The sequence below is a fragment of the Onychostoma macrolepis genome, chromosome 15 (assembly GCF_012432095.1).
Source record: "Onychostoma macrolepis isolate SWU-2019 chromosome 15, ASM1243209v1, whole genome shotgun sequence".
Lineage (NCBI taxonomy): Eukaryota > Metazoa > Chordata > Actinopteri > Cypriniformes > Cyprinidae > Onychostoma > Onychostoma macrolepis.
In genome coordinates, this window is record NC_081169.1 from 21,926,189 (window position 1) to 21,942,659 (window position 16,471).

The 16,471-nt window shown below is 38.1% G+C and overlaps 1 protein-coding gene across 1 annotated transcript; it reads left to right on the forward strand.

Annotated features, from left to right (window-relative positions):
- The first annotated feature begins 2,966 nt into the window (after nt 1-2,966).
- Nucleotides 2,967-11,204, forward strand: LOC131554219 (uncharacterized). The gene is made up of 10 exons (XM_058799418.1): nt 2,967-3,103; nt 3,817-3,979; nt 4,194-4,386; nt 7,932-7,997; nt 8,133-8,198; nt 8,348-8,398; nt 8,492-8,563; nt 9,127-9,232; nt 9,500-9,570; nt 9,690-11,204. Exons 1-10 carry the CDS (start codon nt 3,025-3,027, stop codon nt 11,202-11,204), a joined length of 2,382 nt encoding a protein of 793 aa, XP_058655401.1. The 5' UTR covers nt 2,967-3,024.
- Nucleotides 11,205-16,471: the final 5,267 nt, after the last annotated feature.

Genomic DNA, 16,471 nt, shown 5'->3' on the forward strand with positions numbered 1-16,471 from the left:
GGACATTTCCTAGGCAGACGTTGCCTACAATGACCCATCCAACATCAAGTTTTTGTGCAAATGGCAAGTCATGTGGGCCATTTAGTGTCTTACGCACCTTATGCACTCTGAGGATATCCCGTCCAAGGAGAAGTAAGATGTGAGCCTTTGGATCAATTTCCGGGATGAGATGTGCCACTGATTTGAGATGGGGATAATGGAGAGCAGCAGAAGATGAAGGAATTTCTGACCGGTTGTTGGGAATCTCATTACACTCGATTAGATCCGGAAGTGGAAGACTAATCTGTCCATCCATGGATTCGATTTGAAAGCCACCTGCTCGTCTTCCCGTTGTCTCCATGATTCCAGCACAGGTTTTTAGTGAATATGGTAAACTAGGGCTTTGGATGCCAAACATATCAAAGAACTCTGTACGGGCCATTGATCTGTTACTTTGGTCATCAATTATCGCATAAAGCTTCACTGCTTTAGTGCGGCAACCACTTGGATAAACTTTAGCAAGACAGATTTTTGAGCATGATCTGTCAGTCAGATCCCCACCACAGACTTGAGTGCAATGTGATGAGATTGCAGATGACACAGGATCCCCCTCCCCGCCATGCTCTAGATGGGGGCTTATGTCTTTAGTCATGGGTATTGGTTCTTGGTGAAGGGCAGTGTCATGATTCTCACTACCACAATCTGTGCATTTAACATTGACCTTGCAATTTTTCGCAATGTGCTGTGAAGACATGCAACATCTAAAGCAGATCCCATTTTCTTTCAGGAAAGTTTTACGCTCTTCCAAAGACTTTTCTCGAAAGACACGACACTTACGAAGAGGATGTGCCTTTTTGTGTATAGGACACAACTTGTCACAGTCACTGCTAGAGGGTTTGTCTTTGTTACAGAAGACAGTAGGTGACACATCTGTTTTGTGGACTGAAATCTCCTTCTGTTTAAGCTGTTTCCATGAAGTTAGCTTAGTAGGAGTATCTACACGAGATGTAAAACTGAAACTTGGGTCATTTCTGATCCTTGCTTGTTGACTAATAAACTCAACGAACACATCAAAGGGAGGAAATGGGACATTGTGTTTCAGTTTATTATCCGAGCCCACAGATAACCACCTATCATGAAGTCCGAAAGGAAGTTTTTCAACCACAGGATTTACTCCACGAGCAGTGTCAAGTATCGCAAGTCCAGGCAAGTCTCCATCCACCTTAGCTGACTGCAGCTCCATGAGCAAATCACTTAACTCTCTTAGTTTCGCATAATCTTTGTTTGTTAGTTTGTGAAAACTCTCAAGGCGTCTGAACAGTGAATTCTCTATCACCTCAGGTGAGCCATAGCATTCCTCTAACCTGACCCAAATAATTTTTAACCCTGGGTTATTCGCATTCACAGTTCGGATCCGACTGACATGTTCAGCAGACTCCTTTCCAAGCCACTTGACAAGAAGGTCAATTTCTTCGCTAAATGTCAAGTCTAAATCTCTCATAGCATTCTTGAATGAATGTCGCCATGCTCTGTAACTTTCTGGTTTATCATTGAATTTCAGCAGCCCTGTAGAGATCAACTCACGGCGAGCCAAGTATCGCACAAAGTCATTCATATTGGAGTTATTATGAGCGTACGCAGCAGCGGATGCGAATCCTACAGAAGCGTTGCCCTCTGGATGAAGTACTGGTGTTTTGAGTGGTTGTTCATGAACTGCTTCAGAAAATGGCTCTACACCAGGCATTTTCATTTCTTTTTCAGCAAATGATAAATGTGCTTTTGCGGCCTCCGCTTCTGCACGTGCTAATGCAGCTGCAGAACTTGCTGAAGAATGACCTGAATGTTGTGTGGAAACATGAGACCTGGTCTTCCACGTTGACGAGCTTTTCTTCGACATGATTTGAAGCACTGAAGATTACTTGCTTGATGCTGTGTAGAATCAGCTTGAACTGCGATGTCCTGCCCGACAGAGCCGTCGTTTTACTGTACTGTTCTCCATACACGTCCTGTGTATACTTCAACAGCAAGTTAAACTCCCCCTCATCAACGTCACAGACACGGAACGTCCTTTTGCATACTTTAATAAGGGTAGAGTAAAACTATGAAATAAAAAGAAAACGATAAACAATATGAATTGACATTCACAATGTGTACATAAAGGAATACTCCTTACAAATATCTTGTAATCTAGATCTAAGTTTCCTGCTCATCAAATAACACAAATTTACATTGTCAGCCAAAGGACAATGATTAGTGTATCAATGGCTCTCATATGATCTAATGAGAAAATACATCTAAGATGCACTCAAATAATAAAAATCACAAAACTTCAAACCAATCAAATACAATTAAAGGTAATATGAACAATAAAAATAGAACATACTCTCTGAGAGTTTGTAGCTCAGTTTGGCTTGTTCGTGAGTGTCTTGTAGGCTCTTTGCGGCCTTTGCTCGTTAATGTTAGTTAGAAAGCAGCTAGCAGGTGATGCTAAAGGTGCTAGCATATTTACAATAATTGTCAGTATATTAATAGTAACGTCGTACGAGAATCAGCAATGCTTGTCAGTTTTAACTTATTTTCGTTTACAGTATAGACGGTACTGTAACTAGCCATCATCATAATGTGTTGTCATGACTACAGTCTGTGAAGGGGAGGGGCTTCCAGGCAGTACAGTATCCTGACATGCCAGTTCTGTTAAATATTACTACTGTTCGGCTTGGTTTATGGAGATTATTACTTATTACTTCTGAGAACTTACTGCGCATAATAAGTAAAGACACCTTTATTTGTATAGTGCTTTATAGAATACAGATTGTCAAAGCACTTTTACACAGATAACCAGGCAAAATAGTATATTCAGCATATGGTCAGTATACATCATTTTCTGTCCCAGTAGAACTATTGTAATTATTTTTTAAGCTGAAAGAAACAAACTTAATATTGTCAAATGGAATCCAATAGTTATTCTTATTATTATTATTATTATTAAAGTAGACACATCAAATGATGGCTGAAGTGAAAAGGTGAAGGAGAAAGCCCAAGCCAATGGAGGAGGCCGTACAGTTTTCACTTCTACAGAAAGACAAAAATGGGCTTGATGGCAGATTCATCAGTGATTTTAAAGGTGAGTTAAATATTTTGATTGAGCCAAGTTAAAGGTATAGTTCAAAAGTGAAGATTTTGTCATCTTTTAGTCACCTCTATAAGTTTCTTTCTACTGTTGGGCACAAAAGAAGATATTACTAACCATTTGATTGTTAGTAAATGATGACAGAATTGTATTTTTTTTGCTTGAACTATGCCTTTAACCCCTTAACTGTCACTCACAGTTTTGAACAGTGCACTATCCAAACTTAAATTTTTCATGCATGAAAACATTTTGTAACACCATTTCCATGGTAATGCAATGTCTGATTTTAAAATGGGTTTCAAAGGATGAATTTTGAGATTTTAAGTTTTCAACTGATATTTCTTATTATTTTTTTTTAAAGTGTGATAGAGAAAAAGGCAACTAAGAAGACTTTCTGTGACAAAGGTCAGAACTCCTGTTATGATGTAGATTTTTCAGGTGCACTCTTGTCATCAATTAATCTATTACTTTTCCTACATATTTTTTTAACAAAAAAAGTGGTAAAATACCTATTTAGGAGTCTTAGACCTTTCCAACGATATATAGTTTGTCATGATTAGATAAGGATTTAATTGTAAACGTAGGCGTCCCGCAGAGGGGACGGTGAGTGGGTGACAGTTAAGAGGTTAAAGTGACTTGTGTAATAAAGTTGTCAGGTTCATTATATATTGTTCTCAGTGATGGTTTTACCCTCTGTTGTTGTTTAGGGAGAGGTGTGTTCAGCTGTACTGAGTTTGATAAAGGAGACTTCCTGCTGGAATACAGAGGCGACCTCATAAGCAAAGAAGAATATGAGCGGAGGCAAAGGATATATCATGATGCACTTAAAGTTTTCATGTTTGAGTTTCGCTACAATGGAAAACTCCTCTGGTATGTATAAGTGTTTGATGTGCATGTTTATTGATAATTAAATTACATAATTCAAAATGTGGCAGTGGACATGTCAGTGGTTAGAGTTTTGCTAAAATGATCAGTTATGTGTTCTCAAAGCTTGATGACTGTTAAATGATTGGTGATCATCACAAAGAACATGATCTCTGCTGGTCCTAAGTTTTAGTGTTAATATTGTCTGTCATTTGTTTAGTGTCGATGCAGCCCGAGATGACGGTTCTCTTGGGCGACTTGTAAACGACGACCATATTAACCCAAACAGCAGGATTAGGACTATATCTGTGGATGGAAAACCTCACTTATGCTTATTTGCGACAAGGAGCATCTCTCCTGGTGAAGAGATCACATACGATTACGGTGATTCTGAGTGGCCATGGCGAGGCACGGTATTGAAACCTCTACACTATCAATTCTAATTTTTTGGATTATAGTAAAGATTAAAAGTGTTAAACTTCAGTTGTAACCCAAGTTAATGTTAGTGACTTTAATTTAAAATATTTTTTTTTTGCATGATAGCCAATTATTTATTTTCATGATTTCTAGTATTTAGAGGCTTATAAAAGTACAGGCTTTTCATTTTTTTCAATGTTGTAATTAGCAATTCATTTAATTTTATCTTTGAAGCAGATTTGTTACGTGACACCATTAATTAAAGTTTCTTAAGGTTCAAGATCAAGTTATCTGCATCTCTGCGCTCCATCAAGCCACTCCCATAATATCTGTCATCACTCAAATTAATGCACGACTCTACATTATCTGTATAGCATGTGTGTAAGACTCCAATATAATTATGAAGTAATTATTTAATCACTAATAAATCTTTCAACAAATATAACTGGCTGTGTATATAGTATTATAGACTACACGGCATTATTTTAAAATCAATTTTTAAATTATTATTTTAAATTGTTGTCCCTGGACCTGTAGGGTACTCTTGAAATAAAGTAGCGGTGGCTGGGACAAATTTTAAGTATCAGTTCTGCTTAAAAAGATGCAATCTAATCCTGTTTACATGAAATAAGCTGCTCCCGAGCAGGTTTAAGCTTACGAACCTGTTGCTATGACAGCAAGTCCAGGATGAGCTTTGAAGAACCAAATGATCCAAGATCAAGCAAAATCGTCAACAATCAAATCTAGCTAACTGAGTTAGCAACGTAAGAATAACGGGCCCATGGTCTTGATGTCACATTGTGTGTATGTTTACACCTGTATTACGAGGACCGTGTTTTATGAGGACGATCATAAGAACATGTTCCTGTGTGTATGTTTACACCTGTATTACGAGGACTGTGTTTTATGAGGACCATCATAAGAACATGTTCCTGTGTGTATGTTTACACCTGTATTACGAGGACCGTGTTTTATGAGGACCATCATAAGAACATGTTCCTGTGTGTATGTTTACACCTGTATTACGAGGACCGTGTTTTATGAGGACCATCATAAGAACATGTTCCTGTGTGTATGTTTACACCTGTATTACGAGGACCGTGTTTTATGAGGACCATCATAAGAACATGTTCCTGTGTGTATGTTTACACCTGTATTACGAGGACCGTGTTTTATGAGGACCATCATAAGAACATGTTCCTGTGTGCAATGTTCCCTCTAAGTTGCGCACATCTTCCACCGCGGAAGAAGAAATAATGTGCGCAAAAAATTATTTGGGAAAAATCACACGCAAAAATGATTTGGGAAAGCCATTTGATTGTATTCTAGTAAAAACGAAAGAATTGCAATGCTCGGCTAAACCGCTATAGAGTTAGAATCGGTGAATGCGGTTTACAGGTTTCATAGAAAGAGAACGATGTGCGGCAAATGAGTCGCTGTAGAGACCGAATACTTCAATGGTTGTGGACGAAGTAGCTCAAATCGAGAGCCAACGCAATGACATGTGAAATAAAACGTCCTTGACCTCGTGTATTAAAGAAGAGTGGCTTGATTAAGTGCTGGAAATAGCGGACGATGGGCACAGAACGGTAACAAAACTCTGAGACATTTACAGTCACACACAGGTGTATTGTGCGAACTGTACTTTAGGGATGTTTAGCTATAGAAGAGTTCACGTTCAGGTTTTTTTTTTTTTTAGTATTTAACTTACAGATCTCAGTTTAAATGCTTCAGTTTGTTTTCTATTCTCTTCTATCAGTTTAAATGTTCCTGTGTGTATGTTTACACCTGTATTACGAGGACCGTGTTTTATGAGGACCATCATAAGAACATGTTCCTGATGTTTGATTGAAGAATCTCAGTGTGTCATTTGTTTGACAAAAGCCTGGTATTTGAAGACCCTAGTTATTACCATGAAATTGGGCTGCATGGATGTGAAATATTAGGCTTAACACGGATCATTCACAGTTCATTGTGGCCATATATGATATTGAAAACTTATAATTGTTATCTTTAGATTATGTATATTGTAATAGAAGTTGGTAAAAAGTCGGTCCCCTTGTTTGAAATTGACTTTCAGGCAGTAATAGTACAATATTGTGCAGTTTTGTCATATTTTATTAAATTTTTTTGCTTTTTTAATTTAAATAACTTTCTCCAAGATTTCATATTTTATTTTATTTACTCACAACTTATTTTCAGATGATAACTGAGACGAATCAGTGTCTAAAGAACTCTGAACAAGGCACAGCAGCTATGAAGGTATCCAAAAAGTTCTTGTAATAATTGTGTTAGTCCTTAAAGAGTAGAACAGATTACATTGTCTCTTAGAAACAGATGTGAACATTGTTTGCTGCATTATTGTGGGTGTAAAAAGTGAGTCTTGGCCACATGTTGTACATCTAACGCAGACACTGTTATTGTGTCTCAAATCACCACCGTTTCTCTCATACACAGAAATGCTTGAACTAAGGGTGCTGTCCACATTTGTCTAGTTACCAATGTACCGGTAATAACAAGGATACTAATAGACCAGACCTTTGTCAAACTAACAACACACTAGCCGGGTTTCCATCATCCTATTTTAATGCGCGTTTTGACTTATCGCATGAGAAGCGAGTGATGGAAACGCCAAATTTCAAATAAAATCCCTTAATTCGCAAAAAAGTTTTTACGCTCGCTTGAGGTGGTTTTTGACTTGTGCGAAAAAGGGTTGATGCGAATATTGGGAGATGGAAATGCATTTTGCGAATAAATTTCTCCAAGCGCATCAAAAAAGTCATATGACTTTGCGCTATGGGACGGCAAAACCTGACTAACCAGCAGACTGATATCATTCCACAACATCTGAAATGTTGTTATGGTTAATCTCAAATGCCCGAGCAAAGTCTGTCGTCAAAGTATTTCTCTAATTGCCTCCCAGAAATGTCTTACACGACTGTGTTCCCAAACAGCAGGATCCACCTCCGAAAGCAATGACCGCATTCATTGTGTTTCGTCTGCTCGCTCTGAGGCGCAAATAATTTATTATATATGAAAATGATCATATTCTCCTATGTTTCTTAGTGATTTATAGTGCAGGTTTATCAGGAAGTGACTATTTTGTTCTCTTTGACTCATTGGATGGAAACGGTGCTTGTTCGCAAATGTTTTATGCGATATTCCAGTTTTGCGCATAAGTTAAATTCGCAACTTTGGATGGAAACCCGGCTACTGAGACTCTTCAGTCAAGTCAAGAACATGTTCTTATGTGGTCCTCATGAAACAGGGTCCTCGTAACACAGGTTTTAACATACACACAACCTGACATACTGGGATGAACATGCATGTAATGTAATGCATAAAAAGTCATGAACATTATCTTGGGTAACACATAAATATTGAAATTGATTTGAAATGTTGTAATCTTACTTGTATATTACATTGATAAAATATAAGCAAGGTTATAAAATAATTTCATATCTATGTTATAAATCAGTATTTCATGCACAAATATATTGTCTGAATCAATGTTACAAATGTCTAATTTAATATTTTCTAGGCTCGTAGTGAGGTTGAACCATCCACTCACACTCTGTCCCGGTCAGAAGTCAGAGACCTAGAGAAGGTATTGTGATTTTATTTATTTTTTTTAATTTTTTTTTTTGTATCATTTTTAATTTTCTATGTTTTAAACCAGTATTTCACGCACACATTTATTGTCTGAATCCGTGTTACAAATGTCTAATTTAATATTTTCTAGGCTCGTTGTGAGGTTGAACCATCCACTCACACTCTGTCCCGGTCAGAAGTCAGAGACCTAGAAAAGGTATTGTGAATTTTTTTTGTTGTTTTGTTTTAATGTTTTCAGACAGTTGTCAGTGAAAAGGTAATTCATTATACATTTGGACAATCCCTGAATCCTTTGTCTGCAGTAGAATGTTTATTTATTTATTATTTCCATTTCCTTAATTTAAGGTGGCTCCAAAGAAGGACCAGTTACCATTGGATCAGGACTGTGTTGAGAAGGTAATAAAATGTGCATTGCATAATTTTAGAAAATGCTAGAATGATTGTTGTAAGAAATCATCTCTACATGATGCTTTTTTTCATTGTTTTCAGATGTCACTTGTCAAAGAGCATGTTTTAAATGAGGAGCAGAGCTTTTGTGCCCCTGCTGAAGGAGTTAAGGAGGTATTCACATGTTTCGGGTGAACTGTTATTAGTGCAACAGTGAATGCTCTGAAGTCCATCTCTGCATGGGCTGTGATATACTTAGGAATAAAAAGCTGTTTCCAAAAGTATGTAATTAATGACCTGTTTTCACTTTCAGTAATATTAGTCAATGTCTAAATCAGGAGTGCCAAAACTGTCCTACAGAGTTTAGCTCCAACTTGCCTCAACACACCTGCCAGGACGTTTCTAGTATGCCTAGCAAGAGCTTGATTAGCTGGTTCAGGTGTCTAATTGGGGTTGGAGCTAAACTCTGCAGTACACCGGCCCTCCAGGACTGAGTTTTGGCACCCCTGGTCTAAATAAAGATTTGTAGTAATCTATTAACCAGTACCTTTTAAGGTCTGTAACGTAAATGTTCTTTAATGATTGTAAGTGATCTTATTAACTGAATGACCACAACTTCACTGTCACTAAAAATACATTGAAAGACCATGTAGCTCGTAATGTAGTTTCACATGCATGTTTTAGGATCTTTCTTTTTTGCTGTAATTTCACATTCACTGATGTTTTTTTCTTCACAGGTCTGCAAACATGTTGTGGTCACTTCAGCAATATCAAGCATGGACAAATGTGCTGAATGCGTGGGACCTGTAGCAGCACTCAAATGGATTGGCCTGAGATGCAAATGTTAGTATGGTGTCGTCTTGTTCAATATGCAGCATGATGTCTTAATTCATTTTAGTATCACTAATTTATGTTATGAATTCAGCTCAAAGTTGTATAACTGTTGAAGTGTGTGGTCAGTAGGAGATATCGGACGATTGTTTATGCACAGATATGTAATACCATTAACAATAATAGGGGTGTAATATTGTTTTCACCTTTATTCTATGTTAAGGCATAGAATCCCATGTTAGCAGTTGAACATCCTGACACATGACATTTCTCTCATAGTGTGCTCCAGTTTTTGGCACAAGTCCTGCTATTCGAAGCTTCATGAATGGAATGGAAAACGGTCATCGTGGGTAAGAAAATATTTATAATATAAATATATAATAATATATAATATTTTATTCTATGCCTTTGTTCCTTATTTTTATGAGTTATCGGTTCTGTAAATTAATCATAAATATCTTGACAATAGGAAGTAAGTTCAGAGGAAGACGAGCTGTCAGATGAGGAATATATACCACAGTCTGAGTCAGACAATCAGTCAGACAGTTCAGATGAGTTGACAACAAGACCGGCATGTTACGATCAAGCTAATCTCCTCTCAGATATACAGGAAGCTGCATCCTCTAAGTTTAGTGAACCTCAGAGATCAGATGTAACTGTGTCTAAGGGCAAAGGAAAAGGAGTCTTAAAGGCCAGGGAAGCAGCAAGTGTGTATGATGAGTCTGACTTACTTTGCCATGAAGAGCAGTTGACTGATGTTGAGACAGACAGTGATTCAGACTGTTCTGGTGAACGTCACCTTCCCAGAAAGCAAGGCTCAGTGGTACGCAGGTCAACAGATGTGCTTATATCACCCCAATCACACAATAGAAAGGACAGTAGTGAGAAGTTTTTGAATGCAAAGAGCACAGCTACGTTGAGAGAGGAAGAGAGGGAAAGCAGCGTGGCTGAAGAAGATCAGTGTGTGCAGTCAGCAACAATCTCCTGTTCAGCAAATAGTAAGAATTATTGTTACATCTGCGGGAAACCACAGTCCAAGTTAGCGCGCCATTTGAAAACTCATAAGGATGAAGTTGAAGTTGCACAGGCTTTGTCACTCCCGGTTCATTCGAAAGAACGTAAAGCAATGCTGCAAAAGCTCAGGAACAAGGGCAACTTTCAGCATAACACAGATGTGTTACAGTGTGGAGAGGGGGCTCTTAAAATAAAACGGGCACCAAAAAGAAAGTGTGATTCAAAGCAGATTGTGCATTGCATGTACTGCAAAGGGATGTTTGTACGGAGAGATCTGTGGCATCATTTCAGACGATGTTCCTCAAAACCAGCAGCTGACAGTGAAAACCAAGGGAGGAGGAGAGTTTTGGGCCTGGCGTCTATGGCAGAGTCTTCATTCACTCAGAACATTTCTCAAGGAGTTTGGAAACTCTTAGGTGTGATGAAGCAGGATGATATTTCCGCTGTTGTCAAAAATGGCCTAAGTATTCTTCAGCTTGCACAGTCTTTCTTTAACAAACATGGGCATGACCCTACCAAATTTGAGTACAATCGACAAAAACTCCGTGAAGTTGCAAGATTGTTGTTGACTTTGCGTAGAGAGTTTTCAATATACAGTCTTGAAGAAGCTGTGAAGCCTGCCAATTTTCATAGACTCATTCGAGCGGTTCAGATGGTGTCTGGCTATGATGATGAGAGTCACTGCTACCAAAGCCCAAGCCTTGCTCTAAAACTGGGGCACTCGTTGAATAAGATTAGCGAAATCATTCACTGCCGAGCACTGATGTCTGAAGACAAGGAACTGATCGCGTCAACAGAGACCTTTAAAAAGCTCTACTCCTCAAAGTGGTCTGAGATGATCTCACACACTGCTTTGGTCACACTGAATGAGGCCAAATTTAACAAGCCATCAACACTTCCTTCACTCAGGATGTCCAGTCCCTTCATCGGTTCCTTGAGAAGACTGCACATACGGCTTTTCAGAAACTAAAAGAGACGGCATCTCCTCAAAGCTATGCGGAACTGGCCAAAGCAACACTCGCCAGAATCATTGTGTTCAACCGCAGACGCACGGGAGAGGTCTCTAAAATGCCGCTGAAGGGCTTCAATGAAAGGGACGGCACTTCTCCATGATGATGTTGCCATGGGCCTGAGCAAGTTTGAGCAGAAACTCTGCAGCCATTTTAGTCGCGTTGAGATCAGGGGAAGAGGGAAGAAAGGTTGCTGTTCTTCTCCGCCTGATATGGTCGATGCCCTGACGGTGCTGGTCAGCAAGAAAAGTGAGTGTGCAGTGCTGGACACTAATGCTTTCTTGTTTGCTCGGCCAAACTGCCAGAGTCACTACAGAGGCCAGGACTTCCTCAGAGTGTATGCAAGTGAATGTGGAGCTCAGAATCCAGAATTTCTCCGATCAACTCATCTGCGCAAGCACGTGGCTACTCTCTCACAAATCCTAAATCTGAAGAACAATGAGTTAGATCAGGTCGCCGATTTCTTAGGGCATGACATCCGCGTCCACCGCGACTATTACAGGCTGCCAGAAGCCACTACTCAGCTTGCTAAAATATCAAAGCTACTGATAGCCATGGAAAAGGGCTGCCTTCCTAATCTTCAAGGCAAATCGCTTGATGACATTGAAGGTACGTCCATCTTAGTGTAGGTTGCACAGAGGGTCTTTTACACTCACAGGGAGGTTTAAGGAAACATCTCTGAAATATGTCTTGTGTTCACTGTAGGATGTAGTGTCATTTGGCATGTTTCACAAAAGGGGTGTGATTGTGTTATTTGACTTCTGAATGCAGATGTAGATGTTTTTCATGTTCTGAATTTCATTTTTCATTGAAGATGAGATCAGAATGACGGATTCTGATGACAGTGATCCTGAAGAAAGTGATTCTGACGATGATGCTCTTGCTAGAGCTGCAGGAGACTCCAGTAATGCTGGTATGTCAACTAAGTTGTTGTTTCAATGTAATCAAAGTCAGAAATTATATTCTATTAGTTTCTAACAGAATATTACTAAAATTAGGGATGCACCAGTATTCTATTGGTATCTGTAGGGATGTGCCCAAATCCGATATACGGTATTCGGAAAGGTAATGATTTGTACTATGGTAACCCTAAAGGGAATACATACGATATATAGGAGATATACACGCAAAATATATTTCAGTGCTTTCTCTCACAATTATATTGTTGGGTAATTGTCCTGTATATAAATCGCAGCATCAGGGAGACTTCCACTTTTGAGATTTGCGATCACACAGCCTACATTCTAAAAAATGCTGGGTTAAAAACAACCCAACTGGGGTTATTTGGCAACCCAGCGCTGGGTAAATATTGGACAGAACAAATGCAGGGTTATTTTGACCCAGCTGGTTGGGTTAAATGTTTTTAACCACCATGCTGGGTTGTTTTATTTAAGTCATCTATTGTTTAAAAATTATTATATTGCTGGCTTATAATGGGCTGGAAATTAAAAATCACACAGAATTACTATAGGCAACAGCAATAATCAAAATATGGACATTTATTATCAACCAAGAACACAAAGAACACACAAAATACATGACACATTGAATTTATTTGGGTGAATACGGCATAGTTTACTACATTACATACTTTTAAACTTGTTTAACACGCATTTTAGATATAAAAATGTAACATTTTAAAAGTAGCATTATAAGTCTATTTAACCATCCGCTGTAATCGCTTTTTACGGAAATAGCGCTAATTCTTGTGCCGATATCTCAGCCGGTGAAGAGCTGCTGTTCGCAGCTGCTGGCCTGGGTTGTTGCATAGGAGACGGGCTCAACCCAGCGGTTGAATAGAAAAAAAATAACCCAGCACCTGGGTAAAAATATTATAAACAACCCAATATAATGATCCAGCAGGCTGAACCCAGCACTTGGCTTAAAAAAAAATAACCCAGCATTTATTAGTGTACTCTACTACGGAGCGGCACTACTTACCACACATTTCACAAGATTAGATGTTTGTCAGTGGTGCTCATGATCTGCAAATCATTCACCATTGTCCTATCAGTCATCTCTCTTTACCTCTCTCTGTTTATGTGGTAAGTGACATTTTATGTACTGTAATGTAACAGGCAACTGCTAGCAAGCGGCTAACCATGTCCCTTTTGTGGCTCCGTAGAACGCATTATTCGTTTTCCGTGCCTTTCCGAATACGGATTGGCTATTTGGGCACATCCATAAGTCTCAACCTATTGGTATAGCCAGATACCTATCATGTTAAGGCAAAAACTGATAAATGACTGTTTAAAAAAGAAATGTTTAACAGGCCAAGTCCTTTAGAATGAATGAATGAAATTTTTTTTTATGTTTCCTGATCATTATATGACTGATTTTCTGCAGGTGTTCAGAAGATGCCCATTGAGAGCACCACTGAAGTTCCTGAAGGTACCAGAGGTTTAAATTGCAATACCACCATCAATGTAAATACATGAGCACACACTCATAGTGTTAGAACTCACTAAAGTATGTATTCTTCTGTACAGAGAGTGAGAGTGAGGCAGAAACTGAAAACCCACGGAGAGGGCAGAAAGTGGCCTGGTCAAATGCTGAAATTACAGCTGTAATGAAACATTTTAAGGGCCATATAACTAAAGGAAAACTGGCCACATTGACTGAATGCCAGCAGTGTAAGACTGCTGAGGATCCTGTTTTGGCGAGACGCAGTGCACATAATATACGGGATTTTGTAAGAAATCGAGGAATTAGCTTAAAAAGGAAAACCCAGAGTAAGTGATGTTACAGTACATCCTGTGTCTCTTTTGATGCCATTCTATTTGATTGTTGTTATTGTTATTTTCCATAATGCAAACTGGTATGGCAGCAGTTCATACTGATATCTCACAGTAGAAATCTGTTTAAGTTCAACTGTTAGTTTGTCAAAAAATGACAATTCTGTCAATTCCTCAATCTTTTGGATGACCTGTCCCTTAAATTTAAATCAGTCTCTCTACACATCTGCAACATTTATTGCGTCCTCCAAGAGTTAATCTCATGTTTACTATCCGTTTAGTGAGGTACTTACAACATGTGGCATGCCTTTTGATTTATTGTTTTTTTTTTTTTTTTTTAAGTTGGTGGATTTCATTTTTTGTTTTTGTGTGGCATCCCTTTTTTATAGAAAGATTACACTATTTATTTACTTTTTTTTTTAATTTATTTATTTTTTTTAAGTTGGTGGATTTCACTTAAGTTTTTGTTTGTTTGTTTATAAGTCACAATTTTAAGTTGTTGTTAAAGTACTTCTAAAACGCATTGATCCCTGTTGTGTTGTGTATTGTGTTTAAGATCTGGTGCTCTTTAACCACCTTAGTCTTGATAATGCAGCATATTGACACGTTTGTGTGTTGTGTATGGTCATGTACCAGTAAAACACATTGGTCCCTGTAATCCAGAGAACTGACATGTTTTGTGTATTGTAAAAGGAGTGTCCTCATAAATCGATAAGACCCTATAAATCCCAATTATGTAATAGGCGGGAACATTTTAGGAGGGGCGTGGCTGTCCTTGTTTACCACCAAAATATCATGTTGTCATATTATCCGTTCTATTGTGTGTAAAGAAAAACCAAAGTGGTATTTGTGTTCTGCAGAGTAAAACAAAATTTATGATAGTTTTATAATTTCTGTAGGACATTGGGAAAGGTGTGTCCCCTTAAACCACCATCCAACCGGTTTGGCCATCAAAGTCCTGCTAAACCACAAAAACGTGTGTGTGTGTGTGTGTGTTATTTTTATAGTTTCACAAGAAATAATTTAAAATAAGGTTAATTTTCAATAACTAACATTAACTTGAAATGAAAATGAACAATATATTTGTAACAGTATTTATTATTTTTTTATTAGTTAATACAAGTCAAGCTTTATTGTCATTCTGCTACGTGTGGACATGTAGTGAAACGAAACGTCGTGTCTCGCAGGACTACGGTGCTACATACAAGTTAAACACAAAATATGAACATACAACAATAGAAGTATAAGAAAAACAATTATAGACCTATAGTGTTAATCATCTGACTATACATATACATTAAACAGTTGACTATACATCAGGGGCGCCGCTATGGTTTCCGGGCTCTCTGAACATCATTGACTCGGCCATACACCCCCCACTCCCCCGCAATCGTAAAAAATGCGTCCCGGGCCCTTGGAATCGTAATGCGCAAACTAAACAAACCGCTTCACTGTTTGGAGATAAATGGTTTCTGTATCCTTCTGAAGCCAGGCTGAGGTCCTACTTTGCGGCATTGACTCCCATAAGTGCCCATCAAACTTTGAGACTATAGGATCTATCGGAGCCCCCGATCTGTCCCTCAGCAGACTGATTCAAAGCTGAATCCTTATGTTATGGTTCAGAAAGTTTCAGACAAGAATAGTCAGTGTCCCTCAGGAGAGGGGCAGCCTGATCTTCTGGCCACACCTGTTTGGCAAATAGGGATCTCTATTCAGGTGGTCACAGATTATCAGAAAATCAGGTGTCATCTCCATCTGAAGAGGAGGGGGAAGTGTCGGCATCATTACCAAAGAGACCTAAAGATTTTCCTTTTGTCTTTTTCTAATGAAGTCCAGTATTGTGAAATTATTCTGTATTCATATTCATTCATGGTAGGGGTTCAATATAGACTTAAACATATACAGACCAGGTGATCTGAGAGATTAAGTTTATGAATTTAAATAGCAGCATACTAGTGAATACTTTTAGAGTTTTGAACAAATATATGAATTCCATTGGGCATGAATGATGTAATTAAAGTAACAGATGCTTTAGAATTAACCCTCCTGTTCTGGTGAGATTGACTTTATTCTTTTATTTAGGGAAATATTTACCCCATAGTATTGGGGCTTTTATTTTTCTTACTTAACTTTTGCGAAGGCATTTGGAGGCTGAAATTCTTACACAATCTTTGAAATAATTAGATCTTAAATATTTTTCTTTAACAATAAGAAGCAGGGAGACAATTTTATTATGATCTTTGATACTTCTCTCCTAAATTAAAGTCCGAGTAGTGTAAACAACATGCAAGAAACCATTTTACTGACTCAAATGCATGATTTTTGTAAAATCTTTGACCTTGAAAAATATGAAAAAAGTCAAACATTTAAAAAAAGAACATGTATGAAACCAACATACAATCCTATGAACTTTGTCTAAGCACATTTCTTTTTGTTGTTTTTTTTTTGTCATCAACCCTTATATTAAACAGAAACTATATTGAACTCACAAC

Bases quoted from the DNA above. Each gene is read 5' to 3' on its own strand.
- LOC131554219 (XM_058799418.1), top strand. From the start codon at position 3,025: ATGGAGGAGGCCGTACAGTTTTCACTTCTACAGAAAGACAAAAATGGG. The intron at 3,104-3,816 runs GTGAGTTAAATA...GTTGTTGTTTAG, and splicing joins ATTCATCAGTGATTTTAAAG to GGAGAGGTGTGTTCAGCTGT. The intron at 9,571-9,689 runs GTAAGAAAATAT...TCTTGACAATAG, and splicing joins ATGGAAAACGGTCATCGTGG to GAAGTAAGTTCAGAGGAAGA.